We start from the raw sequence: 18,425 nt of genomic DNA, 5'->3' as shown, positions 1-18,425 counted from the left end.
ATGAAACAAAGAAAAATCAAAATTGAACTGATTAAATTTTAAACCAGGAAACAATTTGAACCACAACGTACTTGACTACAATGTACAAACTTATTATGTATTAAAGCAATAAATAATTAATATTATTTGTTTCTTTCGTTGTATGAAAGTCTTTGATTTTTTCTGACCCCAAATTAATTCATGAGTCGTAATTTACTTTCACAGAATCCAGGAGACAGAATTACCCTTTCAGGTATATAGCTTGCATGTTCTGTCTGCACTACTAAAATTTGCAAGTGTTCATTTATATCAGTCTGAAAATCTGTCAAATACCCCTTGAAATAGGAGACATACATGACGTCTGCGCAGTCAGAAACTTGACTCTTGACAGTCATTCAAATTGTAGAGGTGTTGGAACAATCTAAGAGAGGGTCACCCAGACAGTCTGTCATTCATATGGGTCATGTACATGTCAATAACTTAAGTCAGTCAGAAAGTCAGGCATTTACTAGATAGTCAGATCATCATACATTTTAGTCAGGCAGACCTGTAGATAGTCAAGATGTGTCTCTAGAGACATCTTTGCTACTGAGATTCATACCATCTGACAAAGTACTGTAACAGTAATAATTACATTGTAAATAAAATTATCAATAATGCTTCTGAACAAAATAAATAAATGGGCAGGTGACTTAATGAAAGCTTTGTAGTCTAACATAAAATAATCATCCTAGCACGATTTTTGGTTATCGCTGCAATACATGTACAATACATGTAGATCTATGCTCAGCCTGATAACAATAACAAGTTACTATAATTGCACAAGTTCATTAAAAATTGTAAATTAATTTTTTGAATCATAGGGATCTTAGATCATCCGTTTATGACCCAGGAAAGACTATTAAAGTATTCATCAACAGGTCATCTGTATCTTCGACAGGTACGTTGTGATATTAACCAATAAAAGCCTTGTTTTTCCTTGCCCATCGCATTCTCTCTTTACTGCATTTACATCTACAAGTCTCTGGCAAAGTATAAATTTACTTCATTATCTTTTTATCCTGTTTTTCAAGAATGTTGTCGAGCAGTCAGTTGACAGTGGAACTGGTACCATAGCAACTGTATCAACAGGCCTTGGTACAAGTAGATCATCGAGGTCAAATTTTGGTAAAGCGGGTGATCACAAAAAGTCTTTGGACTCTCAAGCAGATGATGAAGTTTTTATCACTGCATCTTCTGACCATCATTCTGATGTCTGGCCAAGACACAGCCACGGCCAGCACCCACCCTCTCCACCCGTTAGACAACGAGCAAGGTACATGCACTTGCAAAACACTGACCAGTGGTGGTGGTGATGATGATGATGCAGGGTTCTCAATAAGTTTTGGAGTAGACGGCTTAAATATAAAAGTAGGCGGCGAGAGAAGCGAGTGCCACTTGTTTATAGCAAGTTTAGGACCGAAAAGTATACGGAGCTAAATTTAAAGTAGCCGGTTTTTTAGCCGGCTGCCGGCACTTAATGAGAACCCTGTGATGATGGGATAAATTCTCCCAACGAGAGATGAGTGCTAATCGGAGAGACCACAAATGAAATAAAGCTCATTAAATGAAGTGTTGGTTTTTGATGAGAGCATAGTGCTGAAGTATGAAAAACCTCTTGGAAGAAAACCAAAAAACACACACCACTGGCACAGCGAAGTCTGATATCCTAGAAATGACAATGCACCAAATCAACAGATATACTGTGACAACTGAAAATATTGTATTTAGGAGTGTTCATAGAGATGAATATGGGAAAAATTATAAAACTTGTGCCAGGGTCAGGTACTGTATATACAGCTGGGAAGGCATTTGTGATCCCTTATAGTCAAACTTAAACTTACACTCAGGTAACTTTTGTTTTCCTTTTACTTAAACTAAAAGTAACCAACGTGGCTTGTTTCTTTTTTATTTTAGCCACATTGACAGAACCAGCACCTCAAATCACAATACCACCTCTGCTAAAGATATGATTAGAGGAACAGAAGTGGCTCCACCTCCTTCCTCAACCTTTAAGCAGGCTACAAACTCTGCATCATGGCTTACTAACATTACCAGCTCGACCTTTGGAAACAAACCAGCAAAAGGCTTGGAAATGTCTAGTGGTGGAAACAACCTCATTACCAAATTCAAGTACAAAGGCTTTTTAATAATAATATGACAACTTCATCAAACTTTGATATTTAGTTTTTGATAAATAATATTTGAGTGAATGGTTAGGTTTTTAGCCCAGTGAATGAATCATTTAATAATGAATTGTTTTTAATATCAATGACACTGGCAGACTTGGAAAAATAGTGCTAGGTTCTCCCAGCAGTAATGGAACTTATGTCCCTCCAATCAATGGAGTTTGGATGCTCTGGGGGTCCTACTCAGTGATAAAATGATCTGGTGCCTGATGTTCTCCAGAGTTAAATCCTTTAGCACTGTCTTTCTTAAAAGAGTTAATACTTATTAGGGAGATTAAGCATGTGATGTTTTTGAGACACAGACGGCAACCAGAAGTGAGGCATTTTCCCTTTAACTTGTCTTCTCATAACGACATTAAATTTTATATTATTTGCCGGATGCTTTTCTCCATTAGAGATGATTAGTTTAAAAATTTGGGAGACACTACTTTCCAGCTGGCAATTGGGAAATGTTCACTTCCGATTACCATCTGCGTCTCAAAAAGGTCGCCGGGTGCTAATTTAGAAATCCGTATTGCCAGCTTTAGTATAGTACACAGCTTCTGCAGCCATAAGTGCCAAACGTATTTTATGCGAGAAAAGAGGTCAAAGTGGCTTCAACTCGTGTGTCAGTTCAATGCAGCTACATGTATTTGAGAGGGCTCTAAAAGCCACAACAAAGTGAACTACATATACAGTAGAATGAAATTAAATGCTTCTTGCAGGAGACTGACAAATTGACAATTTTTTCATATAGTTAAATAAAATTTAACATAGTTAACGACTAGGAGCTAGTCTGGTCAGTAGTGTTTTGCAGGCGGTTGTTAGTGTCTTGGCCGTCTGGTAGCGTTGTTCAGCGTTTTGGTGCGTTCTGTAGCGTTTGTTATAGTTACATGGTTCACGACCGGGAGCTAGTCCGGTCAGTAGCGTTTTGCAGGCGTTTGTTAGCGTTGTTATGCGTTTTTGTAGCGTTTGCAGCACTCTTTAGGTTGGGGGGGCCCTGGGGCTGACATGGTTCAGCGGTATTCCCGCGTAGTGCATGCGTTGTCCAATGTGCTTGCAGCGTGTTTGTTGGCGTGGCGTTGTGAGTCGGTTTAAGAGTTTAGTGGTTCTCGGCGTTCTTCTTCTCGCTTCGTTGGCTATCTCGGTCGCTGTCCAGGTTGAAATAGAAGTTCTTCGATCTTCGACCGTCTCCATCTCGTCTTCACCGCCGTGTTGTGGTTCGTCTTACCTTCTCTTGTACCAGTTCCGATAGTCGGCTCGTCGCTCAGATAGCGTGGCGTTTCTTTGGCGGGCTTAGTGTAGCGGTTCCCAGTTGTGGTCAACAAAAGAAAAACAACAATAGAGAAAACACAAGGATTTCTTCCGTCATCGACCGTGGTTTCCTCGCCCTCTGTCGTGTCTGTTGGTTTGTCTTTACTCGCTCATCGCTCTTTCGTGCTTCGGACCATCGTGTGCTCCGATACGTTTATTTTGGCGGGCTTAGTGTAGCGGTTCCCAGTTGTGGTCAACAAAGGAATAAATTCTAAGGATTTCGTCAGTCATCGACCAGGGTTTTTTCTTCGGCGGCTGTCGTGTTTATTGGTTTGTCTTTCCTTCACTCGTCGCTCTTTCGTCCCTGGACCGTAGTGTGCTCGCCGATCCGTTAGCGTGGCCAAAGGATTTCGTCCTTCATCGCCCGCGGTTTTTTCTCGCTCTCTGTCGTGTTTGTTGGTTCGTTTTTCACTTCTTTTTCGTGGTCGCCTCTAACTCGCTCGTCGCTGGTTGGTGTTCGATCATACATCATGCCGAACCCACCTCGTTCAACCAACAATAGCTTGTCCGCTGGACTTCGTTCGGAGGACATACCTCTCTTGTCCCCCGCGCCGATGGTGGTTTCTACGGCTCCCTCTGGCCCCGTGGCGCCTTTGGCCGTCGATTCGATCGCCGAGGCTGTTGTTCGCGCGCTTGGAAGCACCCTTCCGACTATCATCTCTTCAATTCAAGGGAGCGCCCCCTCGCCATTACCCCCTTCCGTCCTTGGCACTTCTGTTGGCATCACTCCATCTAGCTCCTCTGGATCAACTGCTGTTTCTTGTGATGTCAATGTCTCGTCTATGGCTTTTGGGGCGTCATCAGGTACGTTTACTTTGCCAGCCTTCATTCCTACCTTTTCTCCTGTGTCAGCCATCACTGACTCAAGCTCGGCCCGCTTCATGGCCCCCATTACCTCTCCATTCGCGAGTCCCAGTGTATCCGGCAGCCTGCCAAGTTTTGGTAACTCTGGATCAGTGCCTACGTCTGAGAAGGCTTTCATTGTTGGTCCTGGTCATGCACCAGTCCCGGCAAAATTGGCCAAGAAGATCATCGAGGGCCAGTTCGTGGAGTTGGCGGATCTACTTACAGTCAATCTCCGAGCTGGGGATCAGGAACCACAGACCTTCCTGGAAGGTAAACTCCTGGTGTCCAACGCAAAACGCAGGCAGGTTGAAATCAAGGATATTCTTACTTGGACTGAGGCCTTCACGATTTTCCAGCTGGTCCTGTGTGCCTCTCACCCCCTGCGTTGGTTAGACTTGACCAGATATAAGCTGCTCATTATTCAAACAGCCCGCCAATATCCAGGTCTGGCTTGGCTTGAATACGATCTGGCCTTCAGAAGGGATGCCGCTGCCTCGGGCCTTACGGATTGGTCCAAAATGAATTTGGATCTGTATAGTTTTCATTTGCGTTTGCCAGCATCGTCCTCACTGCAACCAAGGCCGTCTTCCCTTTCCGGGTTTCCTCAGTCTTCCTCAGACAGCCCAGACTCCCACCGACGCACACCATTCTGCCATTCCTGGAATGAAGGGAAATGCCGGTGGCTATTTGGGAAGTGCAAGTTCCGCCACAACTGCAGCAATTGCGAGGGAGAGCATACCAAGGCTAACTGCCCCTTTCCCCGCTCAGCTGGATTTCGTTCCCGTTCCCGCTCCCCCTCCCCTGGAGGGAGCAGGGGACAGTACTGAGGGGCGAGGTTCGCCCAGTGTTGTGTTTGTACATAGTTTGAATGATGTGATTGCGTTGCCTCGCCAGCCGAATGGATTGCCTCAGTTGGCAAAGTTGTTTTGTCCTGTTCCAGTTTCAGTTCCAGTCTCAGTTCCCGTTTCTGTTCCAGTTAAGCCCAGCGTTCCAGTTGTCTCTTTTGCCCCGTTATCTCCGGTGTCTCAGGTCACACCATTACAGTTGGATCAATTTCAGGCCGAATTATGCCACCATCCCAACAAGTCAGCTGTGGCATTTGTGACTTCTGGCATACGGGATGGATTTCGGATAGGCTTTGACCCATCCTTGGTGTCCCTCAAATCTGCATCTTCAAACATGCGTAGCTCTGCTGAGCACCCATCAGTGATTGACTCCTACTTGCAAGCTGAAGTCTCTTCTGGCAGGGTGGCAGGTCCTTTTCCAGTGCCCCCGCTTCCGTCATTGCAAATAAGTCGTTTCGGGGTGATCCCCAAAACTAATCAGCCTGGGAAGTGGCGTCTCATTTTAGACCTATCATCCCCAGAGGGGCAAAGCGTCAATGACGGCATCCCTAAGCCCCCGTTTACAGTTCAGTATGTTTCAGTGGATGCTTTCATTGATGGCATAATGTCTCTGGGTCGAGGAACGTTAATGGCCAAGTTCGACGTGGCCAGTGCATATCGGAATGTGGCTATCCACCCAGACGATCGCCCCCTTCTTGGCATGAAGTGGCGTGGGCAATATTTTGTGGATTTGGTGCTCCCTTTTGGGCTGCGTTCAGCACCATTTATTTTCACCGCCATTGCAGACCTGGTTGAATGGATCCTGGTTCACAATTATGAGGTTACATTTCTCCGTCATTACTTGGACGATTTCCTCACTTTGGGCCCACCGGCGTCCCCTGTGTGCCACAACAACCTTCAAACCTGCGTTCGTCTGTGTACAAAACTTGGCCTTCCCCTTAATCCAGATAAGTTGGAGGGACCCGCGACTCGTCTTACAATCCTTGGGATTGAACTTGACTCCAAAAACCTTCAGGCTCGCCTTCCGACTGACAAGAGAGATAGGATTGTTTCACTGTTAGATGAGTGGTCGGCAAAACGTTTTTGTAAACGTCGCGAGCTGGAATCCCTGATTGGCCATCTCCATCACGCCTGCAAGGTCGCCCCACAGGGTAGGACATTCCTTCGCCGGATGATCGACTTGCTTTGTGCCTTTCGCCGTGATGATCACCCCATTAGGCTTAACCAGGAATTTCGGCGGGATTTAACCTGGTGGCGGGAACTGTTCCAAACTTGGGATGGCCTCAGTTTTTTCTGCATGCCCACATGGGCACCTCTCCCGGACTTCCAGGTCTCATCGGATGCAGCGGGCTCTTTGGGCTATGGAGCTATTTTTAAATCCCACTGGTTTGCTGGTGCCTGGTCAGCTGCACAAAGTTCCTCATCCATAGCGTTACAAGGAGCTCTTCCCAATTGTAGTGGCAGCCTATCTGTGGGGCTGTCAGTGGGTATCTCGGCGGGTCGAGTTCTTTTGTGACAACGAGTCTGTGGTGGCTGTACTTAAGTCTGGCACCTCGCGGGACAAAAACCTAATGGTGTTGCTGCGTTATTTGACTATGCTGGCCATCCATCATTCCTTCTCATTTACAGCTTCATCTGTTCGAGGCAAAGCTAATCCAGTTGCTGATGCACTCTCTCGATTCCAATTTCAGCGGTTCAGACGCCTGGAGCCACAGGCCGACCCAACCCCGTCTCCTATTCCTGCTTCCCTTCTGGCAGCGCTTCAGATGCCTTGACTCAGAAGTGTCGGTTCTTACTTACCCAAGGTCTTGCACCTTCCACCCGACGAGTGTACCGATCCGCCCAACGTCGATTTACAGACTTTTGCCGCCAGGATGGTCGTGCAAACCAGGATGGCTCCATCCCCCCAGCCACTGAGGAGACTCTCATGCGCTTTGCTTCCTTCCTGGCCGACAACCTGAACCATTCCTCCATCAAGGTCTATCTATCAGCAGTGCGCTCCCTTCACATTGACCATGGTCTTCCAGACCCGCTAGTCAACTGTCTTCGTTTGCAGCGTCTGCTAAGGGGTATTAAGCGAGTTCAAGGTCCAGTGTCACCCAGGCGCCTACCTATCACCGTTGATCATCTGAAGGTCATTCAGTGCTCTTTGGACCTGTCTACTAGAGACCATGTGATGTTGTGGGCTGCGTGCTGCTTGGCATTTTTTGGGTTTTTGCGTGCGGGCGAATTCACGGTCAACTCGGCCTTTGATCCTCACATCCATATGACTGTTAGCGACCTGCAAGCGGACTCCTTGGTGAATCCCTCTTGTTTCAAAGTCCGTATCAAGTGTTCCAAGACAGACCCCTTCCGTGCGGGTTGTGATATCTACTTGGGGCGTGGCTCGGGCTCTGTGTGCCCCATAACAGCGTTGGGCACGTACTTGTCTCTGCATGGGTCTGTTCCAGGGCCCCTGTTCTTGTTTAGTGATGGTCGTCCTCTTACCCGGCAGCAGCTATCATCCTTTTTGCAGTCTACCCTACATGGGGCTGGGTACTCCGGCGCCTACTCTGGCCATAGTTTCCGGATTGGGGCGGCGACCACTGCAGCGGCACGTGGTGTTCCGGATCACCTGATCAAAACCTTGGGGCGTTGGTCGAGCGAGGCATACCAGATCTATATCAGAACTCCAGTTAGTTCCATTGTCCGTGTTTCCTCCCAGTTGGTGGCGTAACAGGTAGTGGATTTCTCTGGTTACCAGCGGGGGTGGGTGCCTCAGGTTTGGGCTATCGGGGGCTTAGGCCTAGTTGCCCCGAGCCCCCTTGCTCCGGGTTCTTCTTACCCGGAGATCCCTTCGGCATGGCGCGGGGGGCTCGTGGCTTGGTTGCGGGTTGGGCAGGCCAGTCGGGTGTTCTAGCGCCTTGGGGATGTGACTGCGGTTGCAGCCCCCAGGCTTCCTGGGCACCTACCCTCCACTGGCGACGTGGGCGTTAAATATAGTTAAATAAAATTTAACATAGTTAACGACTAGGAGCTAGTCTGGTCAGTAGTGTTTTGCAGGCGGTTGTTAGTGTCTTGGCCGTCTGGTAGCGTTGTTCAGCGTTTTGGTGCGTTCTGTAGCGTTTGTTATAGTTACATGGTTCACGACCGGGAGCTAGTCCGGTCAGTAGCGTTTTGCAGGCGTTTGTTAGCGTTGTTATGCGTTTTTGTAGCGTTTGCAGCACTCTTTAGGTTGGGGGGGCCCTGGGGCTGACATGGTTCAGCGGTATTCCCGCGTAGTGCATGCGTTGTCCAATGTGCTTGCAGCGTGTTTGTTGGCGTGGCGTTGTGAGTCGGTTTAAGAGTTTAGTGGTTCTCGGCGTTCCCTCCCTCTCCCCCCCTTTTCTTTCTTTTTTTTTTGTGCTCTTTTTTTTTTTGTGTGTTATTATTATTATTCCACTGAGCTTTCTGGCTCAAGTGTGACGGGTGCCTTAGGGGGGCCTGGCGCGGGGGGCTCGTGGCTTGGTTGCGGGTTGGGCAGGCCAGTCGGGTGTTCTAGCGCCTTGGGGATGTGACTGCGGTTGCAGCCCCCAGGCTTCCTGGGCACCTACCCTCCACTGGCGACGTGGGCGTTAACAACAGGGTAACTGATATCATGAGTCACACCCATTTCTGAACAGTATCAAAATAACTCGTGATTTGTCACTCTTAAATTTCTCTTTTAGGAATTACAATGCTAGCAAATATAGCAGTTCCTTTGGTAACACCTTGGGTGACTTCCTCAAGAATCCTACCACTGGCACAAACAATAGCAGCAGTGGCTTTGGCAGTGCAGAAACGCAATTGGGTCAACAGGAAGGTGGCTACCCATCGACTGCCTCAGATCTTAGTCATCACAGTTTTAGCGAGCAGACTCCTACTGAGGTCAGCAAGTCTGGTTTTAAGGAGACAGTTGAGGATCACAGAGAACATCGGCGCCATGGCAGCAATAGTGTTACAAAAGACTCTGGTTTGGATTTTTCTCATGTTAAAGACGGCAATGCACCAAGAAAGCATGAGGAACAATGCAAAGCAAATCAGCGTAGCAAATATGAGGCTTCAAGATCAAAGTCTCTAGGAGACATTGTCGAACCTTTGAACTCTGAAAGGTTGCGGCCAATCAGGCAAAAGACTAGAAATGCTGTTGTCAGTATTCTTGATAACGGAGAGGTTTCTTTAGAGTTTTTTCATCATAAAAATGGAGAAGACAGAGTTTTTGAGGTTCTGCGAATATCACAAAATGGGATGAAAATAGCAGTGTATCAGCCAAATGGAAAGGGAGGGGTACCACTCTCGCAACAACCCCCTCCAATAGGGTGTGAGTCAGCCTCTACATACCTGTTTTCCAGCTTGCCGTCTAGATACTGGAAGAAGTATCAGTATGCTACTAGATTTGTTCATCTGGTTCGCAAGAAGACACCAAAGGTGATGTCCTAAGTGATAAAAGGAGAAAAACAATAAATAGATTTAACATCATGTTTATTACAAAATCAGGCTGGAATTTGCAATTTACAAAAATCAAAAAACTTGTTTCGTTAAAGCTCATTTCTTGCCCATTTGAACCAACGTCTTGAGCAACTTCTCAAAAGATATTACTATGGATGCAAGACAGAAAAAGAAAATTGTTGGGCTTTTATATTTAACTGCCATCTGTCATGATTTATTGTTTGCCATTTCCTCAACAGTTGTGAAGGTGTCATTTAAGAAGTGATCAGTGCAACTGGCCTTTCGTCTACCGTAGCCCAAGTTTGGCTAATTATGGCTCAAATGGGCAATAACTTCATGCTCTAAAATAAATGTGATTGAAGCATGGCTAATTTGGACAAGTTTATACTTGAATAATTATTATCAAAATTAAGAGCACAATGAGTGACTTTCATGTAACCTGCAATGAATTTTGTTTTCCACACAAAATTTTGCATAAACTATTGTTTTCAAATGCTCTTGGGAATAGTTGACAATAGCCCTAACCCTTTAACATCCAAACTGGCCTAAACCAGCCAGCCAATTCTTTACTCTGTCTAACGCCAGACGATTTTACTTGTCAATGCGGAACCCCTGGGAATCAATGGGTTAAGCAGGTTCTTTTGACCAGTTAAGTAAGTTCTTGTTAGCATCAAGCACCCAAAAGGAAGCAATGTGTTATCACTGTGTGTGGTATACACTTAATGCTGTACAGTGTACATGTAACAAGACAAGATTAGCTTCATGGTTTAGTGAATGGGTCATGATTATAGCTTTTTTGTGCTCAAAGTTCACCACTGACCAGGCCTCATTTGCTCCAAGTTTTTGATATCCTCTTGAAATGCAACACTGTTCGCACATGGGTTTTCTTTACAAGTTTGCTCCTTTGGGATTTAGCTCATGATAAAATTTACAAGTGTGGAGATTTTCGAATTTGAGGCTTGGTGGTGAAATTAGCATGCCAGATGTAAACATACATAATTACTTTATAAGATCATCAACCACTACATGTATGTTAATAAAGGTCAGTATTGAATGGAAAGTGACAGTAATTTGATAATATTTTATTTTTAGGTAACAATGTACTCCAAGCATGCAAAGTGCATGTTAATGGAAAATTTTCCACATGCTGACTTTGAAGTTTGCTTTTATAACGGTAGGTGAAAAAAATTGTGGTGTAACGTTGAGAAATAAATATTGCAATTTTGATCACAGACAGTCATTTTCTGGATGAATTGAGTGATGAAAAAAATAACATTGAGCTTCAACAATGGATGTTTCAGGTGTAAAGGATGGAAAAACTACCGGTAGTTGCTTGGTGATGGGCAAATTAAAATAAAGGGACAAAATCAGAGGCCTAGATTGGGATTGACACTATGACCTCAGTCCGTAACGGTGGTCGAAGGAGCCCTCTACCTGGGCATTGAGCTACTCATACAAAATTTATAATGCAACTTACAGTGAATGTTTTCAAGTGTTATTAGAATTTGTGCGTGCATGACTTAGTAGAACCTGCATTCAGACCAGCAGGGCACATTGTCTATTCAGGACCTTGATAAACCACCTACAGTCCCAGGCATAATTGTCGGTACAGTTCTGCCTCTCCCTTCCCTCTCGATGTTGGTGTGAAAGATTTGGTGACTGAACTGCGATAAACAATGTTGAGAGGGTCAGGGAACGCACAAGAAGGGAATACAGGGCGTTTGCATGAAGTGTCCCAACTAATTAATTATGTCTGAGACTGTAGCTCCCTAGCAGGAACCACTGGGGGGGGGGGGGCTAAGAGGGAGGGACTGGGGGGTGTAACTCCCCCCTTTTACTTATATCAAGACCTAGCTTCCCCTCCCTCCCCCCCCCCCCACTTTGAAACATGCTCCGTGGCCCCTGCATACGAGTTTATAGCAGCTCAATGGGTAGAGAATCTGACTGGCATTCTGGCATTATAGAAGAAGTCGCAGGTGCGATTCCTGTCTAGGACTCTTGATTCCTCACTTGTCACAAGGCAACTACTGTAGTTTTCTAACTTTAATAGAGATGTCAGCTTTGCCTTCTTACAGTGCATAAACAGTGTAGTTCAAGTGAGATGGTGATTTTTGACACAAGCTGGCTACTTTTGTAAGACCTGTCCATGCAAATACTAATATCCCCCCCCCCCACTTTGAAACATGCTCCGTGGCCCCTGCATACGAGTTTATAGCAGCTCAATGGGTAGAGAATCTGACTGGCATTCTGGCATTATAGAAGAAGTCGCAGGTGCGATTCCTGTCTAGGACTCTTGATTCCTCACTTGTCACAAGGCAACTACTGTAGTTTTCTAACTTTAATAGAGATGTCAGCTTTGCCTTCTTACAGTGCATAAACAGTGTAGTTCAAGTGAGATGGTGATTTTTGACACAAGCTGGCTACTTTTGTAAGACCTGTCCATGCAAATACTAATATTGGGGAAAGGTGTTAACTAACATTCTTAGAGAATCATTATTCATGTAGCTGAAGGACAAAGACAAGACCCGTTAAATAATGTTGTGCTCAGAACTGTTAATATGATTTATCTAGATTATTTTGAGTGAAAACTAGAAGGCAATTTCGTTTCTGGCATGTTCTTTTTCAGGGGCCAAAGTTCATCAGTCACAGGAATGCACAAGGATAATTGAACCTGGTGGAGTATCATACACATTGGAATCAGTTGGTGGCCTGGATGGCGTCACTCAAGAAATGAAACCCCTATTGGAGCATGCTCAAAGTTGTTATCAACGGTGTGTTCATCTGGAGAAAGTCATTAATAAAGAAGAGAGTGAGAGTTGTGGAGGATGCTACTTCCCCTTTGTTGTGTGTCGTAAACCACCAGTTTCAAGAAACAGGTCGCTGAAAGAAAGCACTGATCACCCTCAGGCGCACAATCCAAGGTAACTTGATTGATTTGGGAGATAAAGATATTAAAAATGAAGAAGTTTACTACTGTAACAGTAGTCAACCCAAAAACAGAACTTACCTGCCATCATGGCTGATTTACAACAATTCTTTCAGGCCCCCTGAATCCATAGAGAATTTAACAGTGACTTCGCCAAGTACAGTAGCACCCGTCAGTACATCGTTACTCTCATTTGAAGGAACTATGAATAGTGCTATCCAAAATATGAGACCATCTTCAACTGGCAAAGGTCATGATCCTCACAGAAGGTCACAGTCTTCTGGAGATGAATCTGATGCAAAGTCAAGACCACATTCAGGGCCAGAGAAAAGAGAACAGGGGAACCAGCTTATCAATATGAGTGGGGCCCAACAAGGAGCCTTGTCATCACCATCATCACATGTCATCAAGAGTGTGTTTGTGCAAGGAGTGGGATGGGCCTCCCAGGTAAGTGCAAATATTTTACATGTAAATGCTAAGCCATGTACAGTGTATGTCGTGGTTCAATTCTTTATGAAGCTAAATGCAGTTTAAGTGAGTTAACAACTAGGTGCGACCGCAGTCAATAATATTGTTGTCAGTGGTTTTGTTGTACATTTGGGCATGCGTTTGAATTCCTCATGCTTTGCGTTGTTGAGCTTATTCATCGGTGTGGTGGGAAGAAGGAGCATTTTGAGTGGAGCATTTAGTGGTTTTTTTCCCAGGGCTCCCTCCTCCCCCCTACTTTTCACTGTTCAGTGTGACAGCTGCCTGTTTTCTTGAGGGTGTGGGGGCTCATGGCTGGTTTGTCAGGTTTTCCCAGCCATCGGTGCAGTCTCCATCTTGGAGCTGGCTGCCAATAGTGGAAGCTCCAGGATGTCTCAGGCACCCATCCTCCACTTAGTGACGCAGTTGTTAATCTTGGTTTAAAATTATTTTTTGGAACCAGTTCAATTTTGATTTTTCTTTATCTAATATTCATTATGGGTAATCTGAAACAAAGGATTCAAAATTGAACTGGGTTGAAAAAATTTTGAACCAGCAAAAAAATTGAAGCGCAAAATATACACTGACACCTTTTTAGTAGATGAACCTTTTCAATAAACAACAACATTGAGAATGGAAGTGATAACCAGCAAAATTTTACGACTTATGATAACTGAACAAAATGAGATAATAAAAATGTTTAAGAAAAGTATGCACTGGCAGGTACCGGTACTTTGATGTGCTTAGCACCTTCATTTATTTATTTATTTATTTATTTATTTTCCTTGATAGCTGTCAACAGGAGAAGTGTGGGTTCAGTATAATGATGGATCTCAGATGGTGGTTCAGTCGTCTGTGACAAGTATCAAGTATACAGACAGTTGCGGAACGATGACAAGGTATAAAGAACAATATTTGAGCTTTGTCTTGTGCCCTTTGAGAAGAAAAAAGATTAGCTAATTAAAAAAGCCTAAGATCCTGTACTTAATTTCTTTCCAATCTATGAAATGGCTTTCATCTCGGTAATACAATAAATAGTTTGGGGAATTCCCCCACCTTTACCCCAGGAGGAGGGAGATGGAAGAGTGGGTACTGAGAGGCCACCACCTTCCAAGTCTGTACTGTAAATATTACAGTCAAATACCCTAAATTGCACGCAATATTATTAGTAATGTATTTGACTCATCACTTCCCTTAGGTGCTTTTACGGGTCATTTTAAATTAACAGCTGATGCATATCAACACAGTAAATTTCCTGTGAATCACAGCTGGCATGGGGCTGACCAGTTGGCTATTTGCAACTGAGGGGTTGAACCATGGGCTTTATTGTACCTGTTTGAGAAAATCTGGTTGGTGGTTAATCGTGGGGAATCTCTGGTCGGATTAATTATCAAATCTGTGATTCTGACCACTGATGGTCACTGCCTCCCTTGTCAGCCACCTCATACTACTTCAAAATCCAAAAGTAGAATTACTGTAAGTTTACTTTGGCTCTGTAACAACTTGATAATTCGGTTGAGATATGGATAATTTGTGAACACCTGAGGGGCTATTGGTGGCTGCAATATAACTGTAAGACAATGGTTATAGTTGTATGAGGCAGATGTATCTTCCCAAATGTCATTGAATAGCTGCAGGCGTATTTGCAACCTTACCAGTATATTCATTTTGATTAAATTGTCTTCCAAGCAACATTTTAAATTGTTTGTTTTCATCAGAAATTTCACCTGCAGTTTTGACATGCTTACATTTTCCCCTTAGATACAGTCACTCTGACAGATTGCCTGAACCAATCAAGGACAAGCTCTCTTGCCTTCCTATCATCATAGAAAGTCTAGTGGCCTCACCTAAGATGGTGTCATAAAAATTGGGACTATCAAGATTTTCCTGTCATCTATGGAAAAAATCACATCCACAGCATCTAAGGACTATCAAAACTTAGTATTATTGTTGTCCTCTTAGTTATGATTAATTATTCATATTTGTATCTAATGAATACAATGTAGCTCTACTAAACACACACAACTAAAATAATGTGTGAGTTTTGTAATGGTTACATTAGCTTCTAGTTGTATTTTATCTTATGCATTCATGATTGTTACAAGTCAGAGGATTCCAAACTGTGATAGGGAAAACTTGCAAAACAACTTGATAATTGTATGTGTGTGGTCTTTAAGGACACAACAAATAGGGGTTTTGACTTAAGCACTTTTTTATGATATACGGCTTTATCATAAACCATGCTGAAGTCTCTTTTTATTTCTGACCATCCAATGAATAATTAATTTTCAGTTTTTGAAACAGGGCAACAAAATTAATTTTTACCGGTACCTTGTTATGTGTAGATTATTATTTTAACTTCACTGGTCCTGACTCTGTAAATTACAGTATTTTTTATTGCAGGAAATGTAATAAATCAACTTTCAAAATAACTATTACTTTTGGTGTGGTTTGAACATTCACTCAGCCGCTCCATCCCCTCAGAGGCCCGATTTTTTCTGAGTCGATGGGGTGGCTGTACACAGTCTTGGCAAATATCTGTATGTGTATTTCACCAGAGGCATCATGTAGCTCACACTTTGTCCAGTGCCTGTTTAGCTGACTTTTGCCACAAAGTTCACAGATTTATGCAATATCCATGTCACATATAGTATTACTCTTTTTCGTAATGTTCCACAAAGGAGTGCCTTAGTCATACATTTGACTACAAAAAAATTGGGATAAAACATTAATGAAAAACATTTCAAGCATCTAAAACTGACAGTACTATAGTAAGAATCAGCCTGCCTTTTAATGACCAAGTGGTTGGTTAAGCTGTCTATAGCCAACTACATGATCTTAAACATAAGTCATAAAATTGCATGTACATTATTTTAGTAATATGTCAGCAAGAAATTAGATCAGGATCTTCAGCTTACAGAATTAATAGTACGCTCCTTAGACTAGGCCTTCATAAAGTTGATAGTACACAAACCTGCAGCAACAAAGAGCTTTATGGTAGTCTCTACCACCTCTCATTAATAAAATAAGGTTGAGATCAAAAATGGCTGGGAAGTATGATATCAACATTCTGAAAGCGGATACAGCCCTAGAGCTTGAAGAATCTAGGCACATGTGAAAGATAGGGATGTGCATGTTATTGTCGCTTTGGCCTCAAAGTTTCATGAAATCTTTCTTCCTTGTTTGAGTCTTAATCTTCCAATTGAAATCAAATGACATGAAAATATTAACCTTGATTCTCGACTTACCATCATTAAGATACTCATCTTCCATCACCTACTTCTTACATTATTAATTTTGTGAAGTTACATGTTAGGTGGTCCAAAGTGAAAAGCAAACCTTTGGTTATTGATTAAAAGGGGACTGACTACAAACCAGGTCCTTTAAGTCTCGTGTCCACTTGTCAAGGAAAACGTGCCGACTGTAACCACACGCAAGTTTTCATTGAAAAGCTTTTCCTTGACAAGTTTTCCTTCGTAGTGTAAATGGAAAATATGACAAGTTTTCCTTGACAAGTGCACTTGTCAAGTAATTGACACCAGCAAATATCGTCTTTGACAAGTTTTTCCTTGACAAGTGTCCTTGTTCAAAAACTAGCATGCTAGTTTTTGAACAAGGACACTTGTCAAAGAAAAACGTGTCATATTTTTCCATTTACAATGCCCAGGAAAACTTGCTAGTGTAAATGAGGCTTTAAGCTCCACCAAGATTAAAACAACATTATAGAGGAAAATATTACTAGTTTATTAACACGGTTGACATCACTGGAAAAGGGGGTTGCTTTCAGTATACTTGTACATAACATAATGTAACTGAGAACAAAGTAGTGCTTCTTTATTATTTTCAGTTCACAAAGCCAATAATTGAAATAAGGTTGATGAGAAATCTTAGAAATTCAGTTCTTCCTCAGAAAAAGTTTCAAAATAATCTTTAAACCAATTTACACGTTCCCTCTTTTGCCTGACAGTTAAGTGAGGATTCTGTTGTAATCCATTGATGACCAACTCCATGAATCGACGCACTGGACCTTTCTTCGGGAAGTCGTCCAACAAGTACTCCAGGAACACATGATCTTCAAAACTAACTCCATGCTCTTCTGTTTTACATACTTCATTGTCAATGGGATACTGCCACAGTTTGTTTGAAAGATTTATATCATCTCTGAAGCTATTTTGCCAGACACCCATCTGATTAACATTATTTAGTTCCTCTAAATGATCAGACTCCATCAAAAAGATATCGTTAGACTGGAACACTTTCACTTTTTTGGCTTTTGCTTCATTTAGGACATTATCGAAAAGCCCCAGTCTGTCCCCATGTTTGAGGGAGAACTCTGATGGATCAAAGGCAATCTCATTGGTTTGTTCTATGTACTCATCTCTAATCTTCTGGGATTGGTTAAATGAGGACTTTCCCCAGTTCTCTACTGCTGCAACAATGGTTTTGGCTGTTCCTAACTGCTTAGGGGCAACTTTTAGCTCAGAGAGGATATCCTTGATTTTCTTTTTTAATTCAGGATCCGACTTGGTTTGTGAAGGGGTACTCCGGTCAACTTTCTTCTCTAAATCTTCAAGACTCCTTTCAACCCACTTTCGTTCTGGTTGTTTGCGAACTGACTCTAGTTCATGATCACTGATCATTAAGGTCTGTTTGACTGTTTTTCCCTTTTGACCTCGCAGTCGCGCCGCTTGTATTGACTTCTCAAGCATACTCTTTGCATTATCCTGTCCAGACTTTTCACTAGAGTTTCTCAAGGAGTGTAGAAGATCCGAGGAAATAACAGATGACAGTTTGTTCTTGACCTCTTCCTCGTGCAATTCTCTTAAAACCCTGTTTTGTCTGATATTCTTCGAGTCCCCCGATGTCTTAGTTTTCTCAAGATATTCTCCACCGAGCCACCTTGGGCGAGGCGCAATTCTGCCCTCAAGAACTGGTTCCGATGTTTCCAGAACAGAATCCGAAACATGTCTGGTATCAATGTTTGAGCGCGACAAATGTTGGCTTTCTGAACGCTTCGAGCGATCATTCCGGGAAATTTCCTCTTGATCGCTCTCTAGGCTCAAATCGATTTCACGTACAGGTAAGGCGTCGTCATTTTGCTCTGTTTCTAGACGACCGAGTTCCTCTGCCGCGCGAGACTCTTCATTTCTCTCTATCTTGTGTTTGTCACCTGCAAACGATTGGCGTCTCAGATTTTTCAGCAAAGACGATGTGGACACTTTCGAGCTGCTATCATTTCTATTTGAGCTCGATGTCAAGGCTCTTGACAAAGAAGCCTTGCGAAATAGGCTGCGAAAGGCAGAAGGTAACAAGTTACATCTAGATCTAGAATAGCACGCCATAGATGTGAGACGATCCACCATATTGTAATCCGTATACGTTCTATCCCAGAAGTCC

General features: G+C 43.3%; 2 protein-coding genes across 2 annotated transcripts in view; one reads left to right on the top strand and one right to left on the bottom strand.

The window, feature by feature from the left end:
* LOC137999884 (serine/threonine-protein kinase PLK4-like) overlaps positions 1-16,452 on the top strand; it is a 24,008-nt gene extending 7,556 nt beyond the window's left edge. Inside the window, exons 10-19 of the mRNA XM_068845847.1 lie at positions 205-232; positions 843-919; positions 1,053-1,294; positions 1,936-2,151; positions 8,878-9,616; positions 10,730-10,811; positions 12,264-12,558; positions 12,680-13,010; positions 13,821-13,927; positions 14,790-16,452. Coding sequence (XP_068701948.1) covers positions 205-232; positions 843-919; positions 1,053-1,294; positions 1,936-2,151; positions 8,878-9,616; positions 10,730-10,811; positions 12,264-12,558; positions 12,680-13,010; positions 13,821-13,927; positions 14,790-14,892 — 2,220 coding nt within the window. The 3' untranslated portion in view covers positions 14,893-16,452. The remainder of the gene's footprint in view (positions 1-204; positions 233-842; positions 920-1,052; positions 1,295-1,935; positions 2,152-8,877; positions 9,617-10,729; positions 10,812-12,263; positions 12,559-12,679; positions 13,011-13,820; positions 13,928-14,789) is intronic.
* Positions 16,453-16,841: 389 nt separating this feature from the next.
* On the bottom strand, positions 16,842-18,399 carry LOC137999892 (small ribosomal subunit protein mS31-like). Its single transcript, XM_068845854.1, has one exon. It carries the CDS (start codon positions 18,389-18,391, stop codon positions 16,916-16,918), a length of 1,476 nt encoding a protein of 491 aa, XP_068701955.1. The 5' UTR covers positions 18,392-18,399; the 3' UTR covers positions 16,842-16,915.
* Between the last annotated feature and the right edge of the window lie 26 nt (positions 18,400-18,425).

The sequence above is a fragment of the Montipora foliosa genome, chromosome 4 (genome assembly GCF_036669935.1).
Source record: "Montipora foliosa isolate CH-2021 chromosome 4, ASM3666993v2, whole genome shotgun sequence".
NCBI classification, from domain to species: Eukaryota; Metazoa; Cnidaria; class Anthozoa; order Scleractinia; family Acroporidae; genus Montipora; species Montipora foliosa.
Note: the sequence above shows the minus strand (reverse complement) of the source record. Positions and strands in the feature narration are given on the sequence as shown.